Source organism: Antedon bifida, chromosome 2, assembly GCF_963402885.1.
Source record: "Antedon bifida chromosome 2, ecAntBifi1.1, whole genome shotgun sequence".
NCBI classification, from domain to species: Eukaryota; Metazoa; Echinodermata; class Crinoidea; order Comatulida; family Antedonidae; genus Antedon; species Antedon bifida.
In genome coordinates, this window is record NC_136227.1 from 22,539,374 (window position 1) to 22,552,798 (window position 13,425).

A 13,425-nucleotide genomic window follows, 5' to 3' on the forward strand; every position below is an offset into this window, starting at 1 on the left:
TTTTTAGCAGGAAGTAGCTGCTAAACAGTTACATAATCAACCCCTCGCGGAATATTATTCTCAAATGCAATAAATTATATTAATAAAAAAAAAAATAAAAAAATTAGACTATGCAAATATGTAAAAAATACATATATATACTTATTTATAACATTGTTTTTAACACATACCTAATTTTGTTTTTTTATACTACCTCAACCAGGTGCAATAATTGTTTGACAAGATCAAGTAGACCATCAAGATTTTATGAGCTTGACCTTAACATCAAGGGTCACAAGGATTTGAAAGAATGTCTTGATGAATTTTTACAGGTAAGTAAAGTAAGAAAAAGAAACTTAGGGTGCGTTTATACAACACGCTATTACATGCATATTCAACACGCCTACGAGAAGTGTGTTGTATAACATCGAAGAGATTCCGTGTAATGAGATTTTAATTGCAAAAAAGGCGACTTGGCTGAATCCTAAAATTTTGTGGATTCCCGGTTGCTGTTGGCGTGTTGGAAGTGTCCTCAGGGTATTGTTTTGACCTCTCGTTAAATAAAAGTATGTGCTGTGAAAATGTTGACCAAATCTAGTAGATAATTGTGCATTTTTTGTATATTTTAACCGATTTAGCACTCAACATTAACGCTAATCAACTGTTGGCATAATTTGGCAAAATGTAGCATAGTTTTATCCTAATTCTAAAACATTTTTTTTTTCTAATTTCAAAAGCAGATTTTAAAAAAATCAATAACTGAATATGCTAAATTTTAAACGAAATCATCCTTTATTAAAATCCGTAATAAACTCATATTAATTCATAATGCATGTGAGTATATATACAACTTAGAATTATGAACTACGGTATAACACGGTATTACATTTAATGTATAACTGCAAGGTTTTTGTGGGGTTGACCTCGGCCTGTGCAACACGCTAAAAATTAAAGACGTGTTCAAATTTAGGGTTTTGTATAAACACAGCCAAAGAGCTGGCTGAGTTCTGTTTCCTAATATGGTTCTTTCTGGAAACAATTTAAATGCTACTAGACGATTTCCTCCAAACTCAATCAGTATAACTGGTACATAAAGTGGTGAAATTTTTCACATCGCAAGATCAGAAAGGGTATACTGTTCAATATGTTATCTTGGTAGTATTGCTGGAAGAACCTTGTCAGCAGCTATATTTTCATTACATCATGGACTTATTGCATATTATATAACACCTAAATAAATTCCTCTCATTTGATTGGATAATTGTGGGTCACATGGCGTACAATAGTACGCACTATTAAAACGATCGTTTAATAATACTTTTTTTCGTGTACAAAAAAAAGTTGACGCCGCAAATGAAAGTACATTTTTGGAGATATATATGTATAATTTAGATTAAAAAAAGGTATTTAAATTAGCTTTAGATCGTTTGTAGGATTTTGATTAATTAATTGGAACATCTCGTTGGAAAAAACATAATTAGCCTAGATGAGTTCCAGTTGCTGCCTTTCAGTCTAGCTAGTTAAGTAGGATTAGGTCTTATAGTATTAGGCCTAGGCGTTTTAGCCTTGCTAGGCTTAAGATTGTTTGGTCGTTTGACATAATTAACACTACGAGTAGTAGTAGTAGTAGTAGTAGTACCAACATAAAGATCAACTTGTTACACAGACATGAGATTTAAATTGGCTTGCAGGTTAAGGTGTAATGTAAAAATTCAGCCACTTTGGTAGGTTTTGAAACAGCTTTTTATATTATTATATATGTTTATGCTTAATTTCAGGAAGAACGACTAGAGGGCAGTAACCAATATTTTTGTAACACTTGTAATTCAAAGCAAAATGCATCTCGTCGAATACATTTACAAAATCTCCCGCCAGTACTTAACCTGCAACTCTTACGATTTGTATTTGACAGGTACAGTAGTTGTTTCCTATGAGTATATGTATATGTTTTATGTACCTATACACAATTCATTTTTTTATATTAACTTTATTTCTATAGAGTATCACGGTGCTGACGTCACGACGGTAGGTGGCGCTGCGTGGTTGCTAACGCAACCAAAAATGCGTTCAGCCTGCCTGAGTGACTCCAAGATCACCAATGGTTTGGAATAGGCTTATTGAAGTAGTCATTTTAAAACTTAATAATTTGCAATAAAAACAAACTAAAATTTCAAAAGATCACTAAATATTTGTTTTTAATAATCTATGTATTCTTCAACTACAGTTTAAGTTAAAAAAAATCAAGCCTCAATAAGTAATTTGATAGAAATACAGATCTTTACTGTTTATCAACATAGTAGCGCTGAACGCATTTTTTGGTTGGCTAGCAACCATGCAGCGCCCTCTATCGTTGTGACGTCACACCGTGATACTCTATTATCTATATTTGTTTATATTACAGTAGAACCCCTTAAATACTGCTATTATGTACAACAGGCCATTGACAATTTGAAATTGGTTTATATCAAATTTTCATGCACATCATTTGACCAACAAGTATTTCTATATAATAAATAATTTTATAATGTACGAGTACTTTGCATTAGCGCAAATAACCTAAATCTATTTGCTAAAGATGTATAAGCCCACAAAAAAATATATGTAACTTTCAAAATTATAAACCTGTTTTCACTGAATTACATAAACATTGATAGTACAATTATTTAAAATGAATTTTCAAATTGAATTATTAACATTTTCTATTTGTCTTTGTGGAGTTAAGACTTTATGAAGTTTATATACTTATCTTTTTATTACAGACAAACCGCTATGAAGAAAAAATTGAATACTTATATTCAATTTCCAGAATTTCTAAATCTTTCAATGAATTTATACACAAATAAAGGTAAACTAGCAGGCACCATCTTATAATGATTTTAAGGTTCAGGAATCAATAAGATAGTACAGTAATATAGTAGGCTACAATTCAGTATACACAAATCTATAAATGGATGTATAGTGCTGAGAGGTACATTATACATCATTTATATTAGAAGGAAGATAAAGTTAATAGGCATACTGTATTATTCTTTATATTTCAGTGTCTATTTTGTTTTAATTCTAATAACATTAACAAGCAATTTTAAATACAAATTTGCAGATTCATCGCACATAATATTAGCTCACTGTACAATGTTTGAAATACATGCAGTCACAACAACAAAAACAGAATCTCATAAATATATTAATTTTGAATAATATACATCTATATCTTTGTTCTTGTTTTGTTTGTGTAAATATATTAAAATAATTGATGTTATATTGATTAATATTATTATGTCAGTTATTTTCCGTCCTCATGTTTGGTATAGGACATAATACTGCATTTCAGGCGTCTGGTAAATTGTCATGTTTTGTAAAAGCTTCCAAAGTATGTTGATATCATTTCCGACTGGAGAACAGGAACTTAGTTGAATCTGGTTGAATATTCTTACAGTCTCCTGTTGTTCAGTTGAATGTCTTAATTTGTCGTGGTAAGAATGTTTGATAGTTTGTCTTTAAGATCAACAACAATGTATGTTTTCTGGCGGTGTAGGCCTAATTAGAAAGAAGTGAATATAAGTGCTACGTCATCCTCCTTGTAGATCTACACTGCTTGAAAATAAATAAACAATTAAATTAAATTAAAACATAACAAAACATAATGTTAGCATAATTGACTTCACAATATTTCACATCTTAAAACGCTACCGGAAGCTAATGGAATTAGAAGCCTCACTTAATACATTATATCGGCCTAAAAGTGGGCTGAATCATTCCATCACACATTCTTGTTTATATTCCTCCTGACAGAAACACAGAAAGGGCAACTAATTACATTGCCGAACAGGAGCAAGTTGCATCAGCCCGTTCTCCAGGAAGTCCTACTTTCATACTTTTTTTTTTCTCTTTTGTGGTTAACCACCACCTTTATTCATTCAATCTTTCATACGTATTCACATTTCATTTTCGTATGTTAAATTTCCTTTTTTTCGTTAATTTCTGATTTTTACAATTTTAACCTTTATACATAGTGTTGATTATGCATACAAATAACCATAACAACTTATCCACACTTCATTTTGTACATGATATAATACATTTTAAAAATACAGTATATTTTGTAACGTATGTCATGTCACTACATAAATACACTTCAATTATACCAATTATAAGTTACAACATGCCTAGTGTGTTCATATCTTTTAAAATAAGTTTAAACTGAATCCAGGGATTCTGGCATACAGGTTTTTTAAGCTCAGTTACAATTTTGATTGTGTATATGATGTACACTGCAATTGAGTACAATTGATTTTTTGACAGGTATATCCTAACAGGAGTTCTTTGAATGAGCTACTGCTGTTATCTAACTTTGTAAATATACTGTCAATTTTATTCCACATTATGTGATTACTTTCATACTTGGCGACTTTAATCATTGCTTAAACAGAATATTACCAAACTACAAACAGTATGTTACGTGCACTACTAGAGGCAACAGTACACTCGATATTGGTTCTGGAACAGAATTTTAATTTATTTTTATTTATTTTAAATCTATAAAACTTCCTCCTGTTGGCGAATTCGCTCTATAAGCAAAAATTAAAATCTTGCAAACCGGAAGTTAAACACGTAAAGTTGTGGTATCCAGAGCATATCGAGCGGTTGAAGGACTGTCTTGATGCAACTAATTGGAAGGTTTTCACGGTTTCGGCAAGTGATTGATGAATTAACTAAGACTGTTTCCACATATATAACTTTTTGTGAAAGCCTAACTATCCCAACAAAACAAGTTAAACTTTTTTCTAATGACAAACCCTGGATTGATCAGGGTGTAAACGCTGCCATTAGAAATAAAAGATTGGCTTATCTTAGTAATGATGTCTCTAAACTGAAAATAGCTAAACGTAAACTTAAATCAAGTATTAAAAAAAGCAAACAAAGATTTAAAAAGAGAATTGAAACACATTTCCACAAAAAAAATTCCTGAGAAACATGGAAAGATATTAAAACAATTACTACTAGTCATCACACGTGTCGCTTCCTGGACACGATGACAGTAGCCTTGCAATGTCCCTTAATCATTTTTATACTAGATTCAGCTTCTTAAGTTTTGAAAATAACATCACGATCCTTAACCCCTTCTCTGCGTATACCCGGTACTACCGGGTATAAACAAACGTCGTTGAAATACGTATACCCGGTAATACCGGGTATGGGCAAAACAATTATTTAATCGTATTTGCCTATAATATATAGCACCCTCTATATTCTTTCGATGAACTTGAATATTTTTGCAAGTCATTAAAAAAATTTTCCAGCAAAAAAAACGGCCCTCTATAGTTGTATTATCGTCTTGAAAATAATGCGCCCTCTATAGTTAATTAATTAATTAATTATATATAGTATAGTATATATAATAGTATTTCTATCTTGGAAAGTTGTTTTGAGTAGCGTAATGGCGGCAATTTTGAAAGTAACAAAAATTTACCAGCCCCAATAGGGCAAACATCGTGTTTATCACAACACCCAAAAAAAAAAATTCTGAAACAATAGTTAGATTTTGTACTATAGTGAATTTTTGGAAATAGTGAATTATTTTCACGATTTTGCCCCAAAACTTTGATTTGTGCATAATTTTTATAAAACAATCAAAATAATTCAATTTTTTTTTATATTTTTATTTGTTATACGTATCTTCATCAATATCCAGTTGGAAAAACGTATTCCATAAGAATTCTTATAAAAAATATAGTTTTTATCATTGATTCGATAAAAAACAAGAAATCCAAAATACCTGTAATGACGTCACATGACGTCATCAATATGCAAATTACTTTTTTTTTTTATACCTAACTGTAGACTAACCCTTTGCCCATCACACACCACAAAAATAATTACACAATTATCTCAATTAGTATTTTTTTGCAATTTATTAAAATATCATATGTTTTTCTTAAATATATATTACACACAGAGGTAGGAATAATGCTCCGCAGTGAAAGGGTTAAAATGGTGGAGCGTATACTTGCACAACTGTCTCATCCCTTATTTTTAGAATACGAATTTCTTCCATCATTAGTCCGTAGTTTAGTTTAAGAGCTTTTTCTGTGTACAAACAACAAATTTAAATATTTTATATGTATTTGATAATAAATGCTGTGCAAGCAGCACATTCATTCATTTCATTTACAGTTTTAATAAAGTTAATCACTTCCGTAGAAAAAAATAAATAATATAGTGTTTTCACTTATAAAAATAAATGGTTAATGCAGCCAAAAACCTTTCAGTCACTCTGACAATGTTTTGCTTTAAATTACCGTTTTTTTTCAGATAAAAAAAATGACATCCATTAATTAAATCACTTATAACAAATTTCTGAAATAAAATTTAACTATCAAATTCGGGCTGACAAAAACAAATATTATGAGAAGTACATTCGTGATTTAAAGAAGGCAGCACCTGTGAATGGTATCGTCACATTCAGTCATCTGGGAAATCCCATCAGAGCATCATTGCTCTTCCAAATAGTGACACCATTGATGCTAAATCAATTGGAAATACTGTTAATCAACATCTGAGTTCAATAGGTTTGCATTTTGAACCACTTCATCCTTATAAATCATTTTTACCCTCGTTTTTTCCATCAATGCCATTGCGGCAAGTTCAAACTTGGGAAGTATTTGAACTTTTCGTACTACTTGAGGTCCGGACGGACTCTGTTGCCACATGTTATCAATGATTCCAATCGTGAACATAGTCCCCATCGAATTGAAATAGCTATTAATAGATTATTTGAAATGGGTGTTCCCCACTTTCTGTACTGCATGGAATGTAGATTTTTTATCTGATCGACTGTGTTGTCCGATACCACTGTTTCTTGGTCTAATGAAATTAGATTAAACCCGCAAATGTGACATTTGCTTTGTTAGAAGTCTCCCTAACCCTACTCACTTACTCCTCAATCAGATCTTAAGTGAGATTCCATGTGATTTGTTGATTTGATTTTGGCTATTCATCTTGAGATTTGCTTTTTTTTTTCCTAGATGTAGTTTGTGAATATGAGTTGAAGGCAGTTCTTATTCACCGTGGACCATCTGCCTATTCAGGTCATTACATTGCCCACATACGAGATGACAAAAGTGGATTCTGGTTTAAATATAATGATGAACAAATTGACAGAATTGAGGGAAAGAAGCTGAAATTGGGGACAGAAGATGATTTACACGGTAAATAGTAAACTGTTTATTTTATTTTTTTATTTATACTTAATAGTTTTTGTTGTAAAATAATAGACATTCTCATACATAAACAAGTTAAATATTGAAATATTGTTAGATTTTCTTCCGCTACATTGCATCAATAACAGCTTCCATTAGCGCCCCTGGTACTTGGACACAAACTCTGCAGTGTTTTACTTTAAAAGAAATTGCTTAAAATGAAGAATAAATATACAAAACACATTAAACATGTAGTTTTTATTTCATAAAACCCCTACTGGGGGTATGCAGCCCCTACACAAAATCATTGATTGCTCATTCTTCTTATATATTAGTAACGGACAAGAAATTGAGTCATACATCAAAAAATGCAATCCATAGACACAAAAATTATTAAATTTCATAATTCCGTTCATCTTGATGAGAAATGAGAAATACTGCCACCCAAATAATGTACATAGCAAATACCACAGATGCACAACGAATGCCGAGATTCTCGTTGTTAGCATTCGTCCTTTCTACATTCCGCGCAAGTTTTCCCATGTTATTGTTGTTACGGTCTATATACCTCACAGGAATAAGGCAAAGCAGGCGGCGAATGTGAACTAATACATCGCAGACCATAACTTAGTACTACTAAGTCCGAAGTACAGACCACGGCAGAAACCTAGTAAAGAAATGGGCTAATGAGAATAATGAATGTTTAAAAAGTTTCTACATAATTCTGGTGATGTATCTGAAGTTACAGAAACTGATTGTGGTTTATATTATTGATATTTTTAATTGCTTCTCTTTATATGTATTGTTTTATCATACTTTTATAATAATCATTACTATGTAAAATTTTTCATATTAATATTTATATATATACATATTAATCCAAAGGCAAATTACTGAAAAAATGACAAAGCTGTGGGTATCAGTGACTCGATTTCAATGGAGATACAAAAAAAAAGCGAAAAGCTAAATCAAAACGATAAGTAAAACAGCCAGAAAAGTTAGCAGAGCTTTGGGCAACACTAGCCCTTCATCAGTGCAAGTGAAGCCTATAGGCTTTATGAGTATTGCTTTAGGTAAATAAATCAATACCTGCTTTGGTAGTCGTATATTTTGTCGCATAGAACGTAGTTCGTCGGGTTTGCCATTTCATCCCCGAATCCATAAATATATCGTAATGACGACTGATAATGACAAATACAACTACACGCCTATAAGAACAAATCCAAGAAAATTATAACAGACTGACTAACAAACATCCACAGACACCAAAGTAAAAAAAAAGAAAAAAGTTAAAACTCGACCACAGGAGCAGCGCCGTGAACACGTTTACTCTCAGTGACGGTCAGTGTTGGAATAGCTATTTTAGGAGACGATCTTGGCCTGATCTAGTAGTAGTAAAAGAAATTTGACGGCTGGCTATACAGAATAGCCAAACAAATCGTCATATGGGCTAGCTAGGCCTAGTCAAGTTTGAAAGGGCACTTCAGGAAAAGGGTGGTTCGTTCGATCCATATGAACACTGCCTAGCTACTGGCTTTCTTTTGTAGCACTATGAAATGAAAATAAGTCCGAAGTAACAAAATCCAGAAAGTAAAACACCATGTATGATTTAAAATTTTCTAGGTGCTGGTATGAGTCAACCAAAAAAGCCACGTCTTCCTAAAGGCAACTATGCTTCAAGAAATGCCTACATGTTGGTTTACAAGAGGAAGGAACTCGGACAAAAAAAAGGTAAAATTTTAGATATTTTATTTTTTTAAATACAGTATCGTTGTAAGATTAAAATAGAAATATTGTTATGGCAATGTTGACATTCATTCATTCATTTATAATTTAATGTTTTTTCTGTGGCAGCCATGATTCCAATGTACCTGGAATTTCCATTTTCTTGGACAATAATTTAAAGGAATTATATATTGTATTGTAGGCCAAGCAGTAAATTCTAACGTTTCATCTTGTTCCACACTAACCTACCACATCACACAATAAAAATCATCACTTCAATGAATTATAGGTTGATCTTTGTGATTTAAGATAATATTCCCACAATTTAATAAAAAAAAAATCTGTTTAAACTCAACATACACATAAGCAGAAAGTCCTAATAGTGCTTGCGACTGCAACTTCACAACCTCCTCCACTGTGTATCGACAAGATAACAAAAATGATCCACTCTCCCAATCGCCTCTATTTGCTGTTCAGTTTCATGGTCTTTAATTTCATCTCTTTTGTCTTTCTTAATACATTTCGTGCAAATAAAATTATACACCATTTCACTGGAAACTTTCTTGACTCCATGCACAACCTGCACTTGATGAAATTCCTGCATACAGTGACCACATGGGTTTACTTTGGCCTCTTCTAACACATGTGTATCTCCACTGGCCTTCAGCACTTTTCGTCTTTGCCATGTTAACTTTCGGGCCTTTCCTTTTCAAAGTCCTCTTTCCACTTCTTGCTCTAGCTGAAAAATGGACACAGCCATCAACACCAGGTCATCTGCATATAACAGATTTCACAAAGTATCTTTCCTTTACTGCTTCTGCCAGAACATCAATCACTGTTGCAAACAATAAAGGCGACAAGGATATCAGGAACAGAGAATGAACTAAACAATTAAATGTGTTCATCATTTACTGTGGCTAATTTGGCCGAAAGTTGTGTGTTCTCTCTTTTGCATAAAGCATGGTACAGTGTATTTTTACACAGGAACAACTTAATGCTTACTTAAACATTTTCAAGATATATATAGAAATTTCACAGTATGTGGCCCAAAGTGATGGTATTTGTTAATTTTTCCTCGAGTTATGTTATAGTTGATGTTATAGATGGTGATTTTATTTTCTCAGGCCCTGGTATTGAACATGATAGAAATGTTTCATTAGAGCCTGAAATTCCTGAGCATTTGCAAGATATGGTTTTGAAAGACAATGAAAAGTTTGATAATTGGATACTAGAAATGAACAAAATTAGGGTAAGTATTTAGGCCTAATATGTGTTTCAAATTATTATATTAAACAATTATGACACATTCATTCATGAATCTGTTTTCTGTCAAATGTTATTTTAAAGAGTCAATTTCCATCTTTGTAGAATGCTAGTGTTGAAACAGGTAAAGCAAGACAGAATGAAATCAAACATATTATAGAATTATTTCCAATCACTGGTAAGTGCACACTAATATAAATAAGGAAACAGTAGTTCAAATCATAATACTTTTCTTACATAAAAATTTCCCCTAAAAATGAGTGTTTCATTTGTATTTTTGTCTCTTATACATCTAGCTTTCCACCAACTGGTTAAAATCCTGCTTAGGGTGATTTACAATTACTATTTTATTTGCAAAACAAAATGTGTTGTGACAAACTGCATTTTGTCAAAGAATATCATAAGTTGTAGTTAACACGAACTGTATATTTGGCAGTCTTTTAATAAATAAATATCCAAATAGCATGATGTTAGTATTTAGTTGATAACATTTTTTTCCATGAAAACCCTACCAGGGTTAGATTTGAGTGACCATCACAAAAAGTTATCTACATCCCAACATATGCAGCACCTAACGAATTTGTATTAACAAATTCTGTCAAAAAAAAAGAAAGACAATTATTTAATGTCACACAGCCGCAATTACGGCTCTTTCGGACATGTAATTGCTGGTAACCACCGGTAAACAACGGTAAATAGCCATAATTGTACACATATAAATGTAAAAAGTAAATTTAATAATAATCTTTGACAAACAATTCTTTCTTTTATAATCCAAACCCCAAAAAAAAAAACCCACAAAAAAAAAACCCAACCAATTCTCAAACAATGATACAGTATTCCTATTCCCCACACACTTTATACAATTCCCCAAATTTCGCAATCCTTCCAAACAAAATATCAACAATCTTCTTATTGTTAAATAAATCCCCGAAACCCCCCTTTCAAATACAATAATATCACAAGATGAATAATTAAACAATAATAAATGTCCACAATATCGTTCCTTCTTGCCTTCTCTCCTACGCTGACACAAAAACAAATTAGAAAGATAAAAGTTAAAATGATTCTGCAACTAAACAACTCGCACGCCTCTGCTCCCGTTCTGCTTGTTCTTCCCAAACTGCAACTATTTTCTGACATATAAATAAATCAAATATAAAGTTAAAATGTTTCTTGATGTCGTTCTGCACTGCAATCCGCTCCCCGACCAATTATTTCTTTCTCCTTTTCCACGTAAAATAATATCAGTATCAATCCAGTTACTCTTCAATATTTCCAAACAATTCTTTACATGCAACACCTTCTGCTGTTTCCAACAGTTATTTCTTCCGTCAATTTACATTCACAATTTCAATTAATCCTCAGTAATCTCAACAATTAACAGTTCTACATTTAAGTACAGCCTTATAGTATTACTTCCAACTCACAATTTATTAACTTCATGTATATCACTTTATTTCCTTTCTGCTTCAGCTCTATATCACCATAATTATCTCCAACTCACAATTTATTAACTTCATGTATATCACTTTATTTCCTTTCTGCTTCAGCTCTATATCACCATAATTTAATTACTTCTTTTCCTGTACGTCTTACGTACGTTTCTCATATCAATATTCACCTATCCCTTTCTGGCTTAACATAACATAGCCCTCCTTCTCTGTCTCCTCTCAATTTCCATCTACCTTAAAATTCCCTCAATTATCCACATATCACCACCTTATCCTTCTCCACCAATCAGCAACTCACACACTAACTTAACTTAAACTCCACACAATCCTTCTCTGCAACACAAATACTCTGCTCCACTGGCTTCACACAATAGCTTCCTAAAACAAAAGAAAGGTTCAAATAGTGAAAACAAAAGGAAAAGTAAGAATGACTTGCAAAATATATACACCACTTTATGTCACTTGTGACATTTAAGCAATGAGATAATGCCAGGCTAGTATAGCTAGCATACAATGTTCATACATTACCATTGTTTACCAGCTAGGCAAGATTTGCATAAACAGTGTAGCAATAGCCAGTAAAATATTAGGATAGTTGAATGTGTTAAAGGACATATTTTACTTTTATGTGGTTTTTTTTCACAGATGACAAGTATGAGTGGTTTAATGGAGATTGGATTAAAGCATGGCTTGCAGATCAAGGTACTTTCAACACCCTCCCAGATAATTCTGTGATGATGTGCCATCATGGCAACCTGGATCCAAAAAAGATGAATATTGCCAAGCGAATCAGTACAAAGGCTGTAAGGTTTTATTTTTAAAGCTATCCACTTTCTTTTGTATGAAATGGTTTATTACAGCTTGGATGCCAGTACAGTACTGTGGCCACCTATCCAAAAGATTATTATCATTTTATTATATCAATTAAAAGGCAAATTACTAAAAAATAATTATTCTCCATTCCTAAATAGATAATGTAGTTTATATCTTGTACATATCTTTATTGTTTTTTACTCTTACTCTCTCCAACCTCTTTTCACCAGCCTGTGCCTCCTTTGTTTTTATTTCTTTTATTCAAGTCCATTTAGGCAGCGCTTCCTTTTATTCTTAATCTTGTCTAAGCACTCTCACTTGTACTGAGAGTGCACATGCACAATTAAGAGAATCATTAATTGCATATTAAATTTTTTAAAATTAATTTCGACAATCAAACAAATTATGACATTTTCTTAGGCCGAAATAACAAACTTAACATTAACTTTCTTCCTTAAAATGTTCATATATTAAAGTTAAAAGTATATAGTTTGACAGTGCATTTTACTGGATAGGACGATTTGATGTAGTATGTTCTTTCACAAATTTAGGCCGATCTGATATACTCTAAATATGGAGGAGGACCTAGATTGACCGAACAACATATGTGTCTTCCCTGTGTAAAGAGGACTTGTAGTAAGATGTGTTTAGAAGCTAGACTTAAAGAAGACAGCAAGATAATTTACGATGTAACAAAAACTAAGATTGATTGGTAGGTATTTCATTAACATCAGTACACTTTAAATTTAGAAATTTATACTTCATTTTGTATGTATTTATCAATGGGTAAATGTACAGTACTTCATTTTCATATTCTACCATCATACCTAAATATATTTTCTTCCTATCTATTATACAGTACGATATAAACATCATTACACACCTTGTTTACACATCCATATTCTATACGCATATGCACTTTTCAAACATACTGTTAAACTAAACCAAATCATAAAACGATAACACATCAACTGATTCAGTTCAAAGGTAAA

General features: G+C 32.0%; 1 protein-coding gene across 1 annotated transcript in view; it reads left to right on the forward strand.

Annotated features, from left to right (window-relative positions):
• Positions 1-13,425, forward strand: part of LOC144858615 (ubiquitin carboxyl-terminal hydrolase 48-like) — a 43,612-nt gene that overhangs the window by 15,288 nt on the left and 14,899 nt on the right. Inside the window, exons 8-16 of the mRNA XM_078714695.1 lie at positions 203-311; positions 1,758-1,891; positions 2,739-2,824; positions 7,005-7,187; positions 8,802-8,909; positions 10,028-10,152; positions 10,272-10,344; positions 12,266-12,423; positions 12,985-13,145. Of these exons, the coding sequence (XP_078570821.1) occupies positions 203-311; positions 1,758-1,891; positions 2,739-2,824; positions 7,005-7,187; positions 8,802-8,909; positions 10,028-10,152; positions 10,272-10,344; positions 12,266-12,423; positions 12,985-13,145 (1,137 nt within the window). The remainder of the gene's footprint in view (positions 1-202; positions 312-1,757; positions 1,892-2,738; positions 2,825-7,004; positions 7,188-8,801; positions 8,910-10,027; positions 10,153-10,271; positions 10,345-12,265; positions 12,424-12,984; positions 13,146-13,425) is intronic.